This window comes from Anser anser (genome assembly GCF_964211835.1).
Source record: "Anser anser genome assembly, chromosome: 1".
In the NCBI taxonomy this organism is placed as follows: Eukaryota; Metazoa; Chordata; class Aves; order Anseriformes; family Anatidae; genus Anser; species Anser anser.
In genome coordinates, this window is record NC_139720.1 from 177,949,832 (window position 1) to 177,969,212 (window position 19,381).

At 39.7% G+C, this 19,381-nt stretch overlaps 1 protein-coding gene across 1 annotated transcript in view; it reads right to left on the minus strand.

The window, feature by feature from the left end:
* Nucleotides 1-17,600, minus strand: part of LOC310891952 (uncharacterized protein) — an 86,943-nt gene extending 69,343 nt beyond the window's left edge. Inside the window, exon 1 of the mRNA XM_083819446.1 lies at nt 14,480-17,600. Within this exon, the coding sequence (XP_083675572.1) occupies nt 14,981-17,476 (2,496 nt within the window). The 5' untranslated portion in view covers nt 17,477-17,600 and the 3' untranslated portion in view covers nt 14,480-14,980. The remainder of the gene's footprint in view (nt 1-14,479) is intronic.
* Nucleotides 17,601-19,381: the final 1,781 nt, after the last annotated feature.

Sequence of the window (19,381 nt, forward strand, 5' to 3'; positions counted from 1 at the left end):
TGGCCTAGGTATTGACAATAATGAATCAGAATTTACCAGCCTTTCTGTCCTGCATACAGAGGGCCAGAATGACTTTGGATAAGGATAAAGCACATAAGTTCTGCCAGTAGCAAAAGTTTGTTATAGAATATACCTGTTTTGTTTCATTCTGGTGTTATAGAGGGAAAAAGCAAAACAAAAACAAACAAACAAAAAATAAGACCATAAGCCATAAGACCACCAAATATATTTCCTGTTCAGATCTAAGTCAAGAAGTGAAGTAATATTGTAGAGTTTACCACTTTGCCATATAGAAAATCCTAACTTGTTTTCATAGCAACATCTACATTTGGGTTTTCGTTTTCTTTTAGGAACATGGTCTTTCTTTCTTTACCTCGTTTATTTATTTATTTATTTTAAACATGGTGTCTTCCTTAGGATTCAATTCTGCTCATTTTTTCCTACAAACACTCTTTTCTTTCTAACCTTTGTTGTTCCTTCTAAAGCTGTCAATATTTCTCTGTGAACCTTAATTTTCTAACTAAAGATGTGTACTGATGATCTACGTTTTTTTCAGTAGGCCATCCCATCAATATAATTTAGGTGCGATAAATACAGAAGAGTTGATGATGTCTCTGTTTTCTGTTGACTCAGAATTCTCAGAGCTCAAATACTGTTTCTAACTTTATGTGGTTTTAAACAAAGGAAACTTCCATTTAGTGTGAAAAAATATTGACCCAAAATTCAGCTTCAAAGGTTATTTTTTAAATATTCAGATTAAACAAGGATCATACTGATTTTTGTTGTTGTTGTTATTGCAATGTGGCTACAAATACATATATATATATTATTTTTTTTTCAGCAACTTATTTACAGCAGAGAATACAGTCAACTACTGACACTGGTATTTTATCAATTTCTTCTAATAGCCATTTATTTTCTTCCTTGTCAGAGAAATGTTTGGGTTGTCTATTTGACTCACTTAATGGTCACCACTTTGTGCTTTGGACCTCAGAACACACAACTACAGTCTTGGAAGCACAATAATCTATTTATTTATTTATTTATTTCCCCTAAGAACAGAGCTACACAAACTGCAATCCATTGGAAAGTAATTTCCCCCTCCAAGTCAAAAACCAGAAGTTCTGAAGAGACAAGTGTCAATGTGAAATGAATAGCAGGTAGACAGTCCACATTAAGAATGTTATCTGCATTTCTAATGCCTGGGGAGGAGAATTAAGTTACTGGAAACAAGGCATTAATTTAGCTGGGCAGATAGAGAAAATTATTTAGAAAGTCAGAATGTGAGAAATGAGTAAAGAAGAATGAATCAAGAAATGAATCAGTGAAAGAGGTGTAAAACAGCTTTGTAAAAGTTGTGTTAGACCTAAACCAAGCTCCAAGCTTAACTACAGAATAGTTTGAATGTATACCCAGGGGTATTTTCTATGAGGAATTTTCCTGTTGACCAACAACCAACTCCTTTGGGAGTCCTAAGTTTCTGAGTTGCAGGTCTGTCACAGGTTTTAATCTGTTCTGTGTTCATGCTGGAGAGGAATATATCATTATGTCTACTGCTCACGGACTGGTATTTGATTTTAAATGAATTCTTATACCACACTTGTCATCATATCTGAGCATCTTGACTAATATCCAACACTTGACTAACATCTATCAAGTATTGATTGTTTTTTTTTTTTTTCCTCCCCTCTCCTGCATGAATAGTATGCTTAATTAAGTGTCTTGATTTGAAAGTTAATTGTTGTCTGCTTTGGGCATTTTATTTTGTTTTTTAAATACTGCTGTGTGTTAATGCTAAAGATGGTAAGGTTGAAGAAATGTGCCTTGCATTCAAACCATGAAGATTCTCAGTTCCTATGAGAATTTTTGCCACTGAGATTAGCCCTGTAGAACTCTGTCTCCTGTACAAATGTGCTTTTATTCTAATTATGAAGATTTCCACCATGACAGAAGGAGGACAGTCACTAACTAGATACTTCATTCCATTATTCCATTTCATAAGTGGGGGGGGGGGGGGAGAGAGAAGGGCAGAGGCATTGGTCATTTGTATTTGTGTTGGTATTTTGTGTGTGTGTTTAGTATTCTGAATTATATTTTAAGTTTTGGGTTGATAGAAAAGCCTTTTTAAACTGAACTCAACTTCCTTGGATAGCACAGAGAGTAAGAGGCAGACCTGATGTAGTAATGATATGAGGAGGCATTGACCCGTGTTCCTCAGAGATGTGGCTGCATCCTCTGTCTGTGAGCAGAGATGCTCTCTCCTTGTGCTCTCCATTCAGGAAATTTCACTCCTCCCCTTCTGTGGTCACTTTAATGGCCACACACTCAGGCTGTCATAGAGGTAATTATCCTCTTTCTTCACTTTGTCCCCATAACAGATCTATAGTCCATTCTACAGCTGTCACTATGTTTCCTGTGTCTGCAGATTTTAACTTAGGCACATGTCCTAAGTTAATGTGCCTAATTTTCCTTTCCAGATGAAAACTCATGCAACTTATGTCTGAGTCTAGCCATTTTTAACTTTGATATCTTTACCACAGATATACAGTACAGAACTAGGGGGTATTCTCTAGAGGTGGCAGGATGTTATTTTAAAACAGATCTTTAAACAGACAGTAGTGAACTTCTGGAAAGCCTACAATAGAAACCTGGGAAAGCAGACAACATCAGGAGGTTCAGGAAGGGATTAGTTAAGTTCACGGGTAGAAGTTGTGCTGATGGACGTTAAAAGAACTGGACAAGGATGTAGTCTCCAACAGCTTGAATGCAACTATTCCTTGTGCTGTAGGAGGGGATGGTGTTGTACATAGATACTGGACTTCAAAAAAAGGCTACACTTTCATGCTTTCCCTAAATAATCTGAGCTAAACTCACCCAGCACAGCATTTCTTATGTCCTTAGGATCACTTCTAAGCATTAGATAAAACTGAGCAGGACTCTGAATAAAGTATGATAGTAATGATGTGATATTACCAAAGGTGTAATGCTTTTTGGATGCAAAATTGTTAGAATACCTCTCTTTCACACAGAATTGATAGACTTTATAGTTTTTAAACTGTCCTTGAGGTGTATGTATGTCTTCGAAGGTCTTCAAGAAAAGGATTCTTGCTTTCTTCATCCAAGTTGCTCTAGAAATTTTAAATGTTATTATTCTCTGCTGCTAACTTCTTATCTCAACATTCAATAAGGATAATGACAATAATTTAATGATATGATGTTTTTTTTTTTTCATTATATTTTCACTAAACCAAAGATTATTATCAGAACAACAGGTGCAGGAAACTGATATTAAACCATGAAAAAAAAGTCCATGTAGGTCACTGGTTTCAACCAATTCCATGATGTTATTAACTAGAAACGTTAAAACATATTTACTTTTTGGAGGGCAATGTGATCTGAACTGATGATTCCCATTTACTTTACAAGAGACATGAAATACATTGCATAAAAATCACCTAGCTAGAAAATAAATAGAACTGGACTAATATCCACTTCACAATGCAACTGTGAAAGAGTAGAGCTAAATAGGTAGGAAACATAAAAAGTATTACTCCTGTTGCAATGGTTTGGGTGCTTTTTGACTATTTCTACTTTTGATAGTGTCAAACTATTCTTTGTTATAAACACTAGTATAGTTTTAAAAAAATACTTTAAGGTTTTCACAGTGAGATATAATGAAAGTAAGTACATTGCGGGGGTTGAGAAAGGGTTTATGAAATAATGCCAAATAAGACATTGACTCTTCTATATTCAACTGGGATTTTCCATTGTAGGTCATGCACACTGAATTACTATTTTCTTTCCACTATTCAAATTGGTAACCTACCCTAGGAACACATAGGGAATTAAAAAAAAAAAAAAAAAAAAAAAGAGGTCAAAACTGGTACATGCATACATCAAAGGGTTTTGGAATGATAACAAGACTTTTAATCAGCCCCTAGTTGTTTACTGACAGCAGGAGATCTGAACCAGCCATTTAGCAGGTTAGGAGGTAATCATGCACATCTAATTGGTGTTCCTAGAACACCACTTTTTAAAGATGTGGATTTCTACCCTGTGAGGGTGTCCTTTTTTAGATGCTCAGCACGTGAATTGCAGAAGATTGACTGTTGTAATGTGCAGAGTATTCAGGAGGTAATAGAAAATGACCAAAACAAAAGGAAAAATAAAGTCCTTAAAAGACTAATACATCAATAGTAAATCATAAGATAATACAATCCGAAGATAAAGAAAAAGTCCTAAAAGTTCAAAATATGTGTCCAATTACATATTGCCTGCAAGGGCTCAACAAGAGACAAGAGCAATAAACACAGCAAATCAATGGAACATTTAACAAATCCTATGTCACTCCAGCAAATAATACAGTTCAAAGAAAAAGCATCACTTCTCAAAACTGAACTCCTGTTTTAATCTCTTTAAGATAATTGATAGGAGAACAAAAAGAATTAAATCTCCCACGAATGCTCCTTTAATGTAATCAGCAAGTTCAAAAGTAATCTAATTTCCTTTTGCTTACAATGCTAAATTACTTAATGTATACAGTATCTATATACTGTATTGTCTTTCTTTCTTTCTTTCTTTCTTTCTTTCTTTCTTTCTTTCTTTCTTTCTTTCTTTCTTTCTTTCTTTCTATTTTTTCTGGAATAAAATAGGATTTGTTACAGTATATATATATACAGGTATATAAAAGGAACAACACCATCAACAAGGACAAAACCTGAATTACAGACAATTGTATTAAGCAGACATCTAGTTAGATAGCCAGCTCATCTTTATGTATGCCAGTCACCTTGCAGTTCATGAGGCTGAGTTTTCAACCGCTCTTAAAAAGGGGAAAGGACAGCTTTCAGGAATCAAACCTAATCATTATTTTTTTTCAGCTTTCCAATGTGTATGATTTCTGTGTGTATGTTTCTCTGAAAGGTTTAGGGGCATCTTTCCTGTAGCAGACATGAGCTGTCAGAAAAGAAAATGAAACAGAAGACACACAAGAATTACTTGGAGCATTTAAAGTATAGGAGGCCTTGAAAAGAACTGTCCAAAATGTTATAGATGTAACACACAACTAGCAAAACCCACTAGTTTTCTTTCACTATTTTGATTATTATCCTTTTTTTTTATTATTTTTTTTTTGCTAAGATGAAAGATTTAGATTTTGTCTGGACTATTTCAGAGCAAATCACTTGTTGTGAAAGAAAATTCTCTAAGGAGAATCTCCATGCTTTACTGGATGCGCTGGGAAACTTAGTTACAAGAGATGAGGAAAAGGCTGAGGTGCTCAATGCCTTCTTTGCCTCAGTCTTTAGCGGCAAAACCAGTTGTTCTCTGGATACCCAGTACCCTGAGCTGGTGGAAGGGGATGGGGAGCAGGATGTGGCCCTCACTTTCCATGAGGAAATGGTTGGCGACCTGCTACAGCACTTGGATGCAAGTCGATGGGGCCAGATGGGATCCACCCGAGGGTACTGAGAGAACTGGCGGAGGAGCTGGCCAAGCCGCTTTCCATCATTGATCGGCAGTCCTGGCTATCAGGGGAGGTCTCGGTCGACTGGCGGCTAGCAAACGTGACGCCCATCTACAAGAAGGGCCGGAGGATAGACCCGGGGAACTATAGGCCTGTTAGTTTGACCTCAGTGCCAGGGAAGCTCATGGAGCAGATTATCTTGAGGGTCATCACGCGGCACTTGCAGGGCAAGCAGGCGATCAGGCCCAGTCAGCATGGGTTTATGAAAGGCAGGTCCTGCTTGACGAACCTGATCTCCTTCTATGGCCAAGTGACGCGCTTAGTGGATGAGGGAAAGGCTGTGGATGTGGTCTACCTTGACTTCAGTAAGGCTTTTGACACCGTTTCCCACAACATTTTCCTCAAGGAACTGGCTGCTCGTGGCTTGGACTGGCGTACGCTTTGTTGGGTTAAAAACTGGCTGGATAGCAGGGCCCAAAGAGTCGTGGTGAATGGAGCCAAATCCAATTGGAGGCCAGTCACTAGTGGCGTCCCCCAGGGCTCAGTACTAGGGCCAGTCCTCTTTAATATCTTTATCGATGATCTGGATGAGGGGATCGAGTGCACCCTCAGTAAGTTTGCAGATGACACCAAGTTAGGTGCATGTGTCGATCTGCTCGAGGGAAGGAAGGCTCTGCAGGAGGATCTGGATAGGCTGGACCAATGGGCTGAGGCCAACCTGTATAAAGTTCAACAAGGCCAAGTGCCGGGTCCTTCACCTGGGGCGCAACAACCCCAAGCAGCGCTACAAGCTGGGAGATGAGTGGTTGGAAAGCTGCCTGGTAGAGAAGGACCTGGGAGTATTGGTTGACAGGCAGCTGAATATGAGCCAGCAGTGTGCTCAGGTGGCCAAGAAGGCCAACAGCATCCTGGCTTGTATAAGAAGCAGTGTGGCCAGCAGGTCTAGGGAGGTGATTGTCCCCCTGTACTCGGCTCTGGTGAGGCCGCACCTCCAGTACTGGGTTCACTTTTGGGCCCCTCGCTACAAGAAGGTTATGGAGGTGCTCAAGAAAGTCCAGAGAAGGGCAACGAAGCTGGTGAGGGGTCTGGAGAACAAGTCTTATGAGGAGCGGCTGAGGGAGCTGGGGTTGTTTAGCCTGGAGAAGAGGAGGCTCAGGGGCGACCTTATCGCTCTCTATAGGTACCTTAAAGGAGGCTGTAGAGAGGTGGGGGTTGGTCTATTCTCCCACGTGCCTGGTGACAGGACGAGGGGGAATGGGCTAAAGTTGCACCAGGGGAGGTTTAAGTTGGATATTAGGAAGAACTTCTTTACTGAAAGGGTTGTTAGGCATTGGAATGGACTGCCCAGGGAAGTGGGTGAGTCGCCATCCCTGGAGGTCTTTAAAAGATGTTTAGATGTAGAGCTTAGTGATATGGTTTAGTGGAGGACTTGTTAGTGTTAGGACAGAGGTTGGACTAGATGATCTTGGAGGTCTCTTCCAACCTATATGATTCTGTGATTCTGTGGAAAAAAAAAAAAACAACAAAAAACAGTACGGAATTGGATTGTACTAAATGACAAAGGTTAATTTTTCAGCACCACAAACCTATATTTATGGAACGAATCAATACTCATCAGTTCTCCCACTCAAAGGAAATTCTTGGCAAGAAAAGAAGCTTGGTCTGCTTATAAAAATACAGAGGAAGAAAGTGTGATAACAGTTTTAAAGGACTTCTCATTATATCCAATTAGGTCTGTTTAATTACTTTTTCCCCACTGAGGAAAATATCTAACTTAAAGAGTAATACTGACTACTTTTTTTTTTTTTTTTCCAAAATCAAAATATATTGTCCTTGTCATGAATATAGCAGTTAACTGAAAACATTTTACTATAAAACATTTACATCTTTTGGTGAAATTAGCAGAAACCAAACATTTCAAGGTGTACTCAAAAAAGGTGAAAACAGTTTTCCTTCAAAATTTAGTTTCAACAGAAAATTTATAATAGTCCTAGTACTCTGAAATAAGTTGCATTCATACTGAATATTAGCTCTGTTCTTTTATGTATTCTATCATACAGATTATAAAATCTTCGTACGTTCTTTTAAATGTATTTATTATCTGGAGTTTGTTGTGATTTGAAATCAATCAATACTGCTATATAAAAGCAATACTGCTTTTTTTTTTTTTTTCCATTTCTTTTGTACTGTGACCTCTCACTCAGTAAATGAGAAAGAATTTCTGCCGTGAATATTTTTGTATGAATTAAAAGTTTGGTCTCTGCAAATATTCATGACCTTGAACTTCATTTTCTGTGACCACTTGTTCCAATAAAATCTGCTTGTTCAAATAAACATGGAAAGCAAATATAAAACAACAGAGATCATGGGCAGAGAAAGTCCATTAAACAATGCAAATAAATATTTGCCTATGTTTTTCTTTTTTTTTCCCTCTATGCTTTAGTGTCAATACTACATTATGTGGATTCTTCATCTTGCTTTTTAGTAGGTAAAATGAGAAATACAGTTGAATTCACCTGTTTGAGAAGTCATATCAGAAAAAAAAAAAAAAAAGTATAGGGAATTAGTTGAAAATAGGCAAATGAGAGGTTTTTTTAAAACCTTAGTATCCTTGTTGCTGAAGAAAAACACACACACACACCAAAAAAAAAAAAAAAAAAGGATTATGGTTGTGATAACGAGAGAGACAAGAAAACTATTACTAAAGGTAAATGGATGGGAATCACCAAGTCTGAGTGATCTCTATGCGTATCTGCAAACCTACAAAATGAGATGCTCTGAAGATGAGATACTCTAAAGTTCTGTGATTCTGCACCAATATATCACGTTTCAAGGGCAGGAATTAAGACCCCAAGCTTAACAGGTTTTCAGTGGAGATAGTTACTCACTCAAAAACTGAGATTTTAAATCTCTTCACATAAAACCAGCATTTGTCTCACAAAGACATCTGCTTTACATGGAAAGTGTGCAGATCTGGTCAAAGAGGGTCTGCTGAAGCACACTCCAGCTTCATCCTTGTCCCTGCCCATGGACCTTTCCTTAGGATGTTTTGGACTGGTACTCATCTTTATCTTGTTTCACCACGAAAATTTAAGCCAGAGAGTGTATAGAACAGAGATATGTGAAATGCTTGAGTCCCACAGAACCAAAGTAGTAATGGTGGCTTATGCAGTTCTTCAGTACTTCTCATTAGTGTTGGGATTCACTTGAAGATGCTTCAGGTTGCATCTCTTGTATTGTATTGTGGGTGAAAGGGTGATGTACCTCCCTCCTCCTCCCTCCCCCCCCTCAAAAAAAAAAAAAAAAGAAAACGAACAATAGAAAAAAGGTAAAACTTAAGGGGGAATTACTACATTGAAGTCAAAGGCAAATCTCCTATTCTCCTGTTTTCCTAGTGTTTCTAATTTAGATCAGAATCAATGTCTTAATTATGCTTGTAATAGAACATGCCTGGCACTGAGAACATAATTTTCATTTATCCCCTCAAGAAGAAAAATAAATTGTTGAGCCTGCATCACTCTGCATTCTGGTTATCAGACTGACTTGCGTTTTCTTGGAATTGCTCCACAATTGAGATTGCAATTTAGTTTTTGATTGAATGTTTTGCACATTGAATTTCACTTTAGATTTTCTCTAACTCTTTTAAATTGAAGTATGAATTCAGTTTACTAACTCTTTGAATAGCAAAGTATTCAGAGCAGCATCTTGGGTGAAAGAGCCTTAAGGAGGACAGCAGTACTGAGTACTCTTTTAGTTGGTCTCACTAACCTTTGGATGAATATAAATAATGGTTTATGTTAAAGAGAACTGACTTCACACAGTCTATGAGATAGCAATTAAAAGTTCTACCCTCCCAGGTCATAGAAAGTGTGACTGTGGGAGAGATGTTCATTCTCAGAATTCAGTCCTTTAATCTTCTCTTGGGGTGAAAAAAGCTGGCAAAATTTATGAGGGGTGTATAGAAGTTGTTATAATCTGTTCACCTGATTCAGATCACAGCACCTAGCCATTTTTAATTGGTGTAAATTCATGTTGCCATCTAAAAGGATGGTCATGCTTTTCTCCTTGCCCCCTGCCATACATTTCTATTTAGCAACACAAGCATTCATGTAGTTGATCTACCTGATGTAATTCAGGCATGTAAACATACAAACAAACAAGCAAAACAAAAGAAAAATCTTGTAGAAAACCAGTGACATGATCTGTTTCTTTGGTTATCTGATTGGAGATACACTTTTACTCTGTGTGGATATGGGAATCAGACTGATTTCTTCAACTGCAGTGAAGATTTGTGGTGCATTAGAGTGACAGAGTATTGTAGGGTCAGTATCCTATTACCTTGTCAATCACTCAGCAGTTGCAGGGTCCCATGTTTATGGGTTTACTGTTAGCCAGGCTGAGTGTACCTCACCAGCAGATTCCCTGTTTAAATCCTCTTATAATATACAAGAATCCTCAGGTCCCAGTGGTAGAACCAGAGGAAAAATTAAACATCAAAATATTCAGTGCCTGTGACAGAGTCATGCCTTCAAGTGTCAGCATGCATAGTGGGATTAATAACACCAGAGTTAAGCAATGTTCCTAAATAACAAATGGATCTTGTAATTTGAAGAGAAAGAATGCCATTAAGGTCACATGAATGCACGACCAAGATTTTCATCAGAGAGACTTCTTGATGACAAACACTTTTTTCCTTAAGAAAACACTACAGACTTGAAGACTTTTGAAAGTAATGAAAGTTCTAAGACACCTCCACTTTTACTTTTATTTCACCTCAGTTCTGAGGTGAAAGTCTTCTCTGAAGACTAAGGTGCTGTCTGTTTACGAATAATCTCTATCCAGAATTAAAAGGTCACAAGTAAGAACTGGGGAACACAAGGAAATAAACAGCAAAACAAAGAGTATTATAAGGAAATTACTTTCTATAAACCTCTCTATGAAATTGAAAAAGATGTCCAAAAATTTCTAGCTATGCAAAAATGTCAAGGAAAATAAAAGCCTTTGAAACTAAGTCTTTACCCTGGCTAAAAGTGAAGAGTGATGCAAGGGGGTTGGAATAATCAGAAAGCAGAATCTGACTCCATTAGTCCATACTCATATAGAGATTTAAACAAATCAGTGATGTTTTTGGAAAACTGAGCTGCTGTAACTCTCTACATAACTAGTGCTAAGAAGGAATGATTTCAATGCACCTGAAGAGCTCTGTCCCTCTGAAAAGCTAAGGAGCTACCAGTTTTCTTTGAGACCATGTATTTATCAATTCCTATATGTAAAACAGATAGAAAACAGCATTCTGCACAGTGCCTTGCCATTTATGTTTGTGAAATTCAGTCCCCCACAATAAAATATTCTCTCTATCACTTTCTTAGAGAAGAGCTATCCAGCCAAGTCCTTTCCTCACTGCTTTTAAGTTCTTCTGCTTCGCTTATCTGAGGCCACTTGACTTCGCTTTAGTCTGCTGTAATAATGAGAGTCTTTCTTGATAGAAGCAACATAAAAAAAATACCTCATTTCCTTTTTCTTGATTAATTTTGCATCCCTCAGTACCTATTTACCTTGATAGATCAGAAAATCATTTCCCAGGAAATGAATGAATTTAAATAGCACTTATCTTAAGGAGACAGTAGTGAAATTGGTGCAGTGTTTTTCAGTGTTACATTGTTTGTGGGCATATTGTGTGTCCTTTTTAATGTTTCAAGACTGTGGTTGAAATCTTTAGAAAACGTGTGTCCTGGCATAACTTTGAAAAAAATATATATCTTTTTTTTTTTTTTTTGCCTGAGTTATGAAGGTTAATGCAGTTAAATAGTCACTCTACGTTTGTTCCAGATTGACAAGTACAAATATATTCTAATATACTCCCAACTTTATTTAGTAGAATAAAGACAGAATTCAGATAACCACTAGAGAAATTATAAATGGGAAGGACAGAAGGATTTTCTTGTTTTATCAAAAAGCAGAGTCTCATGCAGCTACAAAAAATTAAGAAGAAGGAGTCAAGAGAATTACTTCAAGCTTAGGCATAGATAATAGGTGATAATAATTAATTGTTAGGAAAGGAAGAAAGAGGTTTATAAAATTCCAGAGAACTGAGACAGGTACTCAGGAGAGATTCCAGTTTGAGAAGGATAAATTAAATGAAAATACTCAGAATCTGGAAAACAGGTAGGACGAGAAAAAAATAGTGAACACTAGGAAAAGCTGAGTATTGGATAACATCAAACCCTTCTTACAGATCTTATATGTGTTTGTCATTGATACTGTATGTGTAGAATTGTAAGTAGGTTTTATACAAAGGAATGCACTCAAAAAGTGGTTTTCCTTTGCTTACTACAGTCTAAATTGTCTTGCAAGCAGCTAGCTAGATTTATGAAAATCATTTTAAAGCAAGAATTCTAAGAAAAAAAAAAATCTTCTCTAAGATGTCTGCATAAATTCGTTTATTTACTTATTTATAGCAAATCTCCAATATCATTCTGCATTAGAAGAAGAAAGAACATCAGCAGGTAGAAAGAAATGGTAGACTTAGAGTGGGAGAGGTTTACTTTTTCTACAGTAGTTGAGCAGTGTCAAGATTTATAAGTGGATGGAAGAGAGTGGTTGGAGCTGCAAAGAACTTGGAGTGCAAATGTTAATTTTTACAGGCAAGTGGTCATGCTGACAATGAAAACTTATGCAGTTGTCTGTTTTTAGGAAACATAATTAGGCAATAAGTAAATCAATTCACATTGCACAACGGTGAATATGTGTTTCTTTATTGAATTGTTCATTTTTCCTCAGGTAGCATGTGTGCCAAATGATGCAATAGTTACCATGGGAACTATCATTGTATAATGAGAAATGTAGAATAAAGCCATGAGAGATTCTAAAACCCCACCTGGCATGCACGTACTATTTTTCTCCTTAAAAAAAAGAATAAATAAATAATAATAATAATAACGTTCCTCCTCTTAGATTCTTAAGTAGCACTTCATCCTTAAAATAGGCCTGCTGATAGTGGTGTCACTGTTTGCAGAGTAGGTCCTACCTAGTGTGAGCTCAAAGATATACTTATTTACTTAAAACAGGAAAGAAAAGAAAAATAAAGAGAAAAAAGAAAATGATTAGAAAAATATATAAATTGGAGCACTGCTTTACAAAGATGAATATTATAATGTGCTGTTTCAGTGTGAAAGGAAATTTCTAAAACATCATTTAAACACACTGCTTTTCCAATGGGGAAAAAAAAAAAAGAAAGAAAAAAAAAAAAGAAAAAAGAGTGTAGTTATTTATCAGCATCAGAAAAAAATGTATCCAATACTCCTCCTCATTCCATTCTATTAATCTGACAATCTTTCTTCTTAATGCTGAAAGAGAAGAGGAAAACATATTCTGCAAAAGCACTTCAAATACTCTTTGGGGAATCTGAATATTTCACCAAGCCTAATATTTTGCAAATGCTGTGATTTTGTGACAAAATAACATTTTATTTTTTATCTAGAGGGAATGCTTAAACCACGGTCCTCTTACTTTCAGTTTTTATGCCAGCATACATGGAAATCACATCTGTGTAACTGCTACTGAGAACCAGAATAAAAACAGTAATTCTTGGTGTAGTTCGTTCTTTCTTTCTTTCTTTCTTTCTTTCTTTCTTTTTCTTTCTTTCTTTCTTTCTTTCTTTCTTTCTTTCTTTCTTTCTTTCTTTCTTTCTTTCTTTTTCTTTCTTTCTTTCTTTCTTTCTTTCTTTCTTTCTTTCTTTCTTTCTTTCTTTCTTTCTCTTTCTTTCTTTCTTTCTCTTTCTTTCTTTCTTTCTTTCTTTCTTTCTTTCTTTCTTTCTTTCTGTTTACATAGGAAAGTGCATACATTATAAATCAATCGTGATTAATTCATCTTTAAAATATATTTTCCCCAAAAATCTGACATTACCAAATAGTTCATTGGATAGAAGGATTTTCATTTCTTTATTTTTAATGGCCTTTTATGGCACTGATCACTACTTTGAATCTCCTACGAGTCAGAAATAAGTGGCTTCTGACACAGTGTACAGTTAATTGCAGTATAAAATGATAAACTGCAAAGTAGGTCTCCTCCAGGCAGCCTTAAGCCATCAGTTAACATTTTTTGAAATTTTGCTTTACTTTGTTTTATATATGGAATTTCCTGTGGGGAAAAAATATATATATATTTCTCAAGTTTCTTAGGTTCTGGAAACACTGATATTTCACAAAGTCCATGACTAACTTGCAGAAATAAATCTGATGTTTTAACTAGAGTATGCTGTACTCCCACAACATCTTTCATAGTAAGTACTTTACTGACATTTATTAATTAATGGTTTGATCCTGCAACCCTTACTCATCCGCATAATTTTTACTTGTGATTGCAATCATTCACACTTTTTGCATGACTAAGATTTACAGAGTGTATGCCTGTTCAGCAGCAAATGAAGCTTATAAATGTTTAACTGAGCAAGGCTTAAAGAAACTGATTGCAACATAGCTCAGTGGGGGACGCCATGGTTAAATTAGGTAGTTGTGTGAGCCAGAAGACACCTGGCTCTAGCAAAGGAGGCTCAGATACGATCTCTTTGTGCCAGAGCCCAGACAAAATAGAGTAGCTCCTAAGTATTCTGAACTGATTAAAATAATAATAATAATAATCATAATAATAATAATTTAGGTCTTCCTGAGACAGCAAATAATAAACAAAACAAAACCAACCAACCAGCCAACCAACAACCACCACCACCAACAAGAAAAACAACAACAAAGAGAAACAGATTATGAGACAAATAGAGGTGTTGTGGTTTAACCCGGCTGGCAGCTAAACACCACACAGCCGTTCGCTCACCCTCCCCCCTCCCTCTCTGGGATGGGGGGAGAGAAACGGGAAAGTGAAGCCGGTGAGTTGAGATAAAGACAGTTTATTAAGACAGGAAAATAATAATAACAATAATAATAATAATAGTGATAATGGTAATAGTATTAACAATAATAATGTGTAAGAAAACAAGTGATGCACAATGCAATTGCTCACCACCCGCTGACCGATGCCCAGCCTATTCCCGAGCAGCCGGCCCCCCCACCCCGGCCAGCCACCCCTATATATTGTTTAGCATGACGTCAGATGGTATGGAATACCCCTTTGGCCAGTTTGGGTCAGCTGTCCTGGGTCTGTCCCCTCCCAGCTCCTGCTGCACCCCCAGCCTGCTCGCTGGCAGGACAGAGCAAGAAGCCGAAAAGTCCTTGGCCTGGTGTAAACACTGCTCTGCAACAATTAAAACATCAGCATGTTATCAGCGCTCTTCTCATCCTAATCCAAAACATAGCACCCTACCAGCTACTATGAGCTACTTAACTCTGTCCTAACTGGAACCAGGACAGATATCCACCCCTTATTCCATACCATTTATGTCATGCTCAGGTTACACTCTGTCCAATACATTCTAATTAATCACCATTTTCATCTATGATATATAGCAATCATGGTAGTGATGACATACATTATTATATAATAATTAACATACTACAATTCAACTCATGGGCTATTCTCACCCAGTATCAAATCCCCTTGAGGTACACACCGGACCTCCCCATTCTTTTGCATTACCCACCAAGTGCATCCAGGTCCCTGAGCAAAAGCAATTCCACGAATGGGTTTGCCTTTTCCTGAGGCAGGAGTAGCCCAGACTGTTTTACCCAGCATGTTTCTTACGTGCACTACAGGAACTTTATCCCCTTCTACAGTGCGTAACTGGTTTGATTGGGCAGGTCCAGCTCGGTTGGCAGATCCCCTGGTATTGACTAACCAGGTGGCCTTTGCCAAATGTGTATCCCAATTTTTGAATGTCCCAGCACCCATTGCTTTCAGTGTAGTCTTCAACAGTCCATTGTATCGTTCAACTTTTCCAGAGGCTGGTGCATGATAGGGGATGTGATACACCCACTCAATACCATGTTCTTTGGCCCAAGTGTCTATAAGGTTGTTTCGGAAATGAGTCCCGTTGTCTGACTCAATTCTCTCTGGGGTGCCATGTCGCCATAAGACTTGCTTTTCAAGGCCCAGGATAGTGTTCCGGGCGGTGGCATGGGGCACAGGATATGTTTCCAGCCATCCGGTGGTTGCTTCCACCATTGTAAGTACGTGGCGCTTGCCGTTGCGGGTTTGAGGGAGTGTGATGTAATCAATCTGCCAGGCCTCTCCATATTTATATTTCAGCCATCGTCCTCCATACCAAAGAGGTTTTGACCGTTTGGCTTGCTTGATTGCAGCACATGTTTCACAGTCATGAATAACCTGTGCTATAGTGTCCATGGTCAGGTCCACCCCTCGATCACGAGCCCATCTGTAGGTTGCATCTCTACCTTGATGGCCTGAGGTGTCATGGGCCCATCGGGCTATAAATAATTCACCTTTATGTTGCCAGTCCAGGTCCACCTGAGCCACTTCAATCTTAGCAGCCTGATCCACCTGCTGGTTGTTTTGGTGTTCTTCAGTAGCCCGATTCTTGGGCACATGAGCATCTACATGGCGTACCTTTACAACCAGGTTCTCTACCCGGGCAGCAATATCTTGCCACAATGCCGCAGCCCAGATGGGCTTGCCCCTGCGCTGCCAGTTGTTCTGCTTCCATTGCTGTAACCACCCCCACAGGGCATTTGCTACCATCCATGAATCAGTATAGAGATAGAGAACTGGCCACTTTTCTCGTTCAGCAATATCTAAAGCCAGCTGAATGGCTTTTACTTCTGCAAACTGACTCGATTCACCTTCTCCCTCAGCAGCTTCTGCAACTCGTCGTGTAGGACTCCATACAGCAGCTTTCCATCTCCGATGCTTTCCCACAATACGACAGGACCCGTCAGTGAACAAGGCATATTTCTTCTCATTTTCCGGTAGCTTGTTGTACAGGGGGGCTTCTTCAGCACGAACCACCTCCTCCTCTGGTGATATCCCAAAGTATTTGCCTTCTGGCCAGTCCATAATCACCTCCAAGATTCCTGGGCGACTGGGGTTTCCTATTCGAGCCCGCTGAGTAATCAGTGCAACCCACTTGCTCCATGTAGCATCAGTTGCATGATGTGTAGAGGGGACCCTTCCTTTGAACATCCAGCCTAGTACCGGCAGTCGGGGTGCCAGGAGGAGCTGCGCTTCAGTACCGACCACTTCCGAAGCAGATCGAACTCCTTCATATGCTGCCAATATCTCCTTTTCAGTTGGAGTATAGCGGGCTTCAGATCCTCTGTATCCCCGACTCCAAAACCCCAGGGGTCGACCTCGAGTTTCCCCAGGTTCTTTCTGCCAGAGGCTCCAGGTGGGACCATTCTCTCCGGCTGCGGTGTAGAGCACATTCTTTACATCTGGTCCTGTTCGGACTGGCCCGAGGGCTACTGCATGAACTATTTCCTGCTTAATTTGTTCAAAGGCTTGTCGTTGCTCAGGGCCCCATTCAAAAGCATTCTTCTTACGGGTTACTTGGTAGAGCGGGTTTACAATCAGACTGTAATTTGGAATATGCATTCTCCAAAACCCCACGACACCTAGGAAAGTTTGTGTTTCTTTTTTGCTAGTTGGTGGAGACATAGCTGTTATCTTGTTGATCACATCCATTGGGATTTGACGACGTCCATCTTGCCATTTTATTCCTAAAAACTGGATCTCTCGTGCAGGTCCTTTAACTTTATTCTGTTTTATGGCAAAACCGGCCTTCAGAAGGATTTGGACTATTTTCTTCCCTTTCTCGAAAACTTCTTCTGCAGTGTCACCCCACACAATGATGTCATCGATGTACTGCAGGTGTTCAGGAGCTTCCCCCTGCTCCAGCGCAGACTGGATCAGTCCATGGCAAATGGTAGGGCTGTGTTTCCACCCCTGGGGCAGCCGATTCCAAGTATATTGGACTCCCCTCCAAGTGAAAGCAAACTGTGGCCTGCACTGTGCTGCTAGAGGGATGGAGAAAAATGCATTAGCGATATCAATTGTGGCATACCACTTGGCTGCCTTTGATTCCAGTTCATACTGGAGTTCTAGCATGTCCGGCACTGCAGCACTCAGTGGTGGCGTGACTTCGTTCAGGCCACGATAGTCCACTGTTAGTCTCCACTCACCATTAGACTTTCGCACTGGCCATATGGGACTATTAAAAGGTGAATGAGTCTTGCTGATCACTCCTTGGCTCTCCAGTTGATGAATTAGCTTATGGATGGGACTCAGGGAGTCTCGGTTGGTGCGATATTGCCGCCGGTGCACAGTTGTGGTAGCGATCGGCACTTGCTGTTCTTCAACCCTCAGCAACCCCACAACAGAAGGGTCCTCTGAGAGACCAGGCAAGGTAGACAACTGTTTAATGTCCTCTGTCTCCAAAGCAGCTATGCCAAAAGCCCAGCGGAACCCTTTTGGGTCCTTGAAATATCCTCTTCTAAGATAGTCTATGCCAAGGATGCACGGAGCATCTGGGCCAGTCACAATACGGTGCTTCTGCCACTCATTACCGGTTAGACTCACTTCAGCCTCCAATACAGTTAACTGCTGGGATCCCCCCGTCACACCATAAATACAGATGGGCTCTGGCCCTTTATAGCTTGATGGCATTAGAGTACATTGTGCACCGGTGTCTACCAAAGCCTTATACTTCTGTGCGTCTGACGTGCCAGGCCATCGAATCCACACAGTCCAATAAACTCGATTGTCCCTTTCCTCCCCCTGGCTGGAGGCAGGGCCCCTCTAGTCCTGGTCAGAATCTTCATTTCTGTGTTTAAAGGACTGCCTGCTGGAAGTTGGAGCAGCAAACCTTTCAGAGAACTCCTTTTTCCCAATTGTTTTCCTTTGCAATTCACGTACCCGTGCCTCTAGGGTCGCAGTAGATTTTCCATCCCATTTTCTCATGTCCTCTCCATGGTCACGTAGGTAAAACCACAGGGTGGCGCGGTGTGTGTGCCCACCATATTGTCTTCCTTGCATAGATGAACGTTTACCCCTAATAGCTGAGACACTGGTTTGTACAGGTGGGGAGGAAAATAAACTCTCTTTAAGTTGGTGGATCTCTTCAGAAAGTTTCTCCAAGGTATTCTCTTTTAGCTGGTGGACACTGGTTCGTTCAGGTGAAGGGGAAGATAATCTTTCTTCAAGTTGGTGGATCTTTTCAGAAAGTTTCTCCAAAGCATTCTCTTTTAGCTGGTGGACACTGGTTCGTTCAGGTGAAGGGGAAGATAATCTTTCTTCAAGTTGGTGGATCTTTTCAGAAAGTTTCTCTAAAGCATTCTCTTTTAGCTGGTGGACACTGGTTCGTTCAGGTGGAGGGGAAGATAAATTCTCTTTAAGTTGGTGGACCTCTTCAGAGAGTTTCTCCACAGCTGAGACACAGGCCTTTAGGGAAGAGGAGAGATTTCCTTCGTACTGCCGGAGTATTTTAGTCACTTCATTCACTGTGGGATTCTCCTCCGTTTTCCAGGCTAGTATTGCCAATGAGCTGGCATATGATGATGGGGCACTCTGTACAAACTTCCGCCACATGGGTAGTGTACACCGGACTGCATCTGGATCTGCGGATGTTTGTGCGTCGTCCAGGTCTTTATAAATTACTTCCCGTACGGCCAATTCCCTCAGGTACTGAATTCCCTTCTCCATGGTGGTCCATTTGCTTGGTAAACATACAAGTTCTTCCTTGAAGAGATACCTTTCCTTCACAGCTGACAGGAGACGCCTCCAGAGGCTGCGAGATTGTGCTCCATCTCCAATTGCTTTGTCAATGCATGCGTCCCTAGCAAGGGATCCCAGCCGCCTGGCTTCCTTGCCCTCCAATTCCACATAATTGGCTCCCGTGTCCCAGCACCGGAGCAGCCAGGTGACAAGCTGCTCGCCTATACAGCGACCAAAATCTTTTCGCACATCTCGTAGCTCACGCTGGTATAGAGTCCGGGTAGTTACTGTTGATTTTTC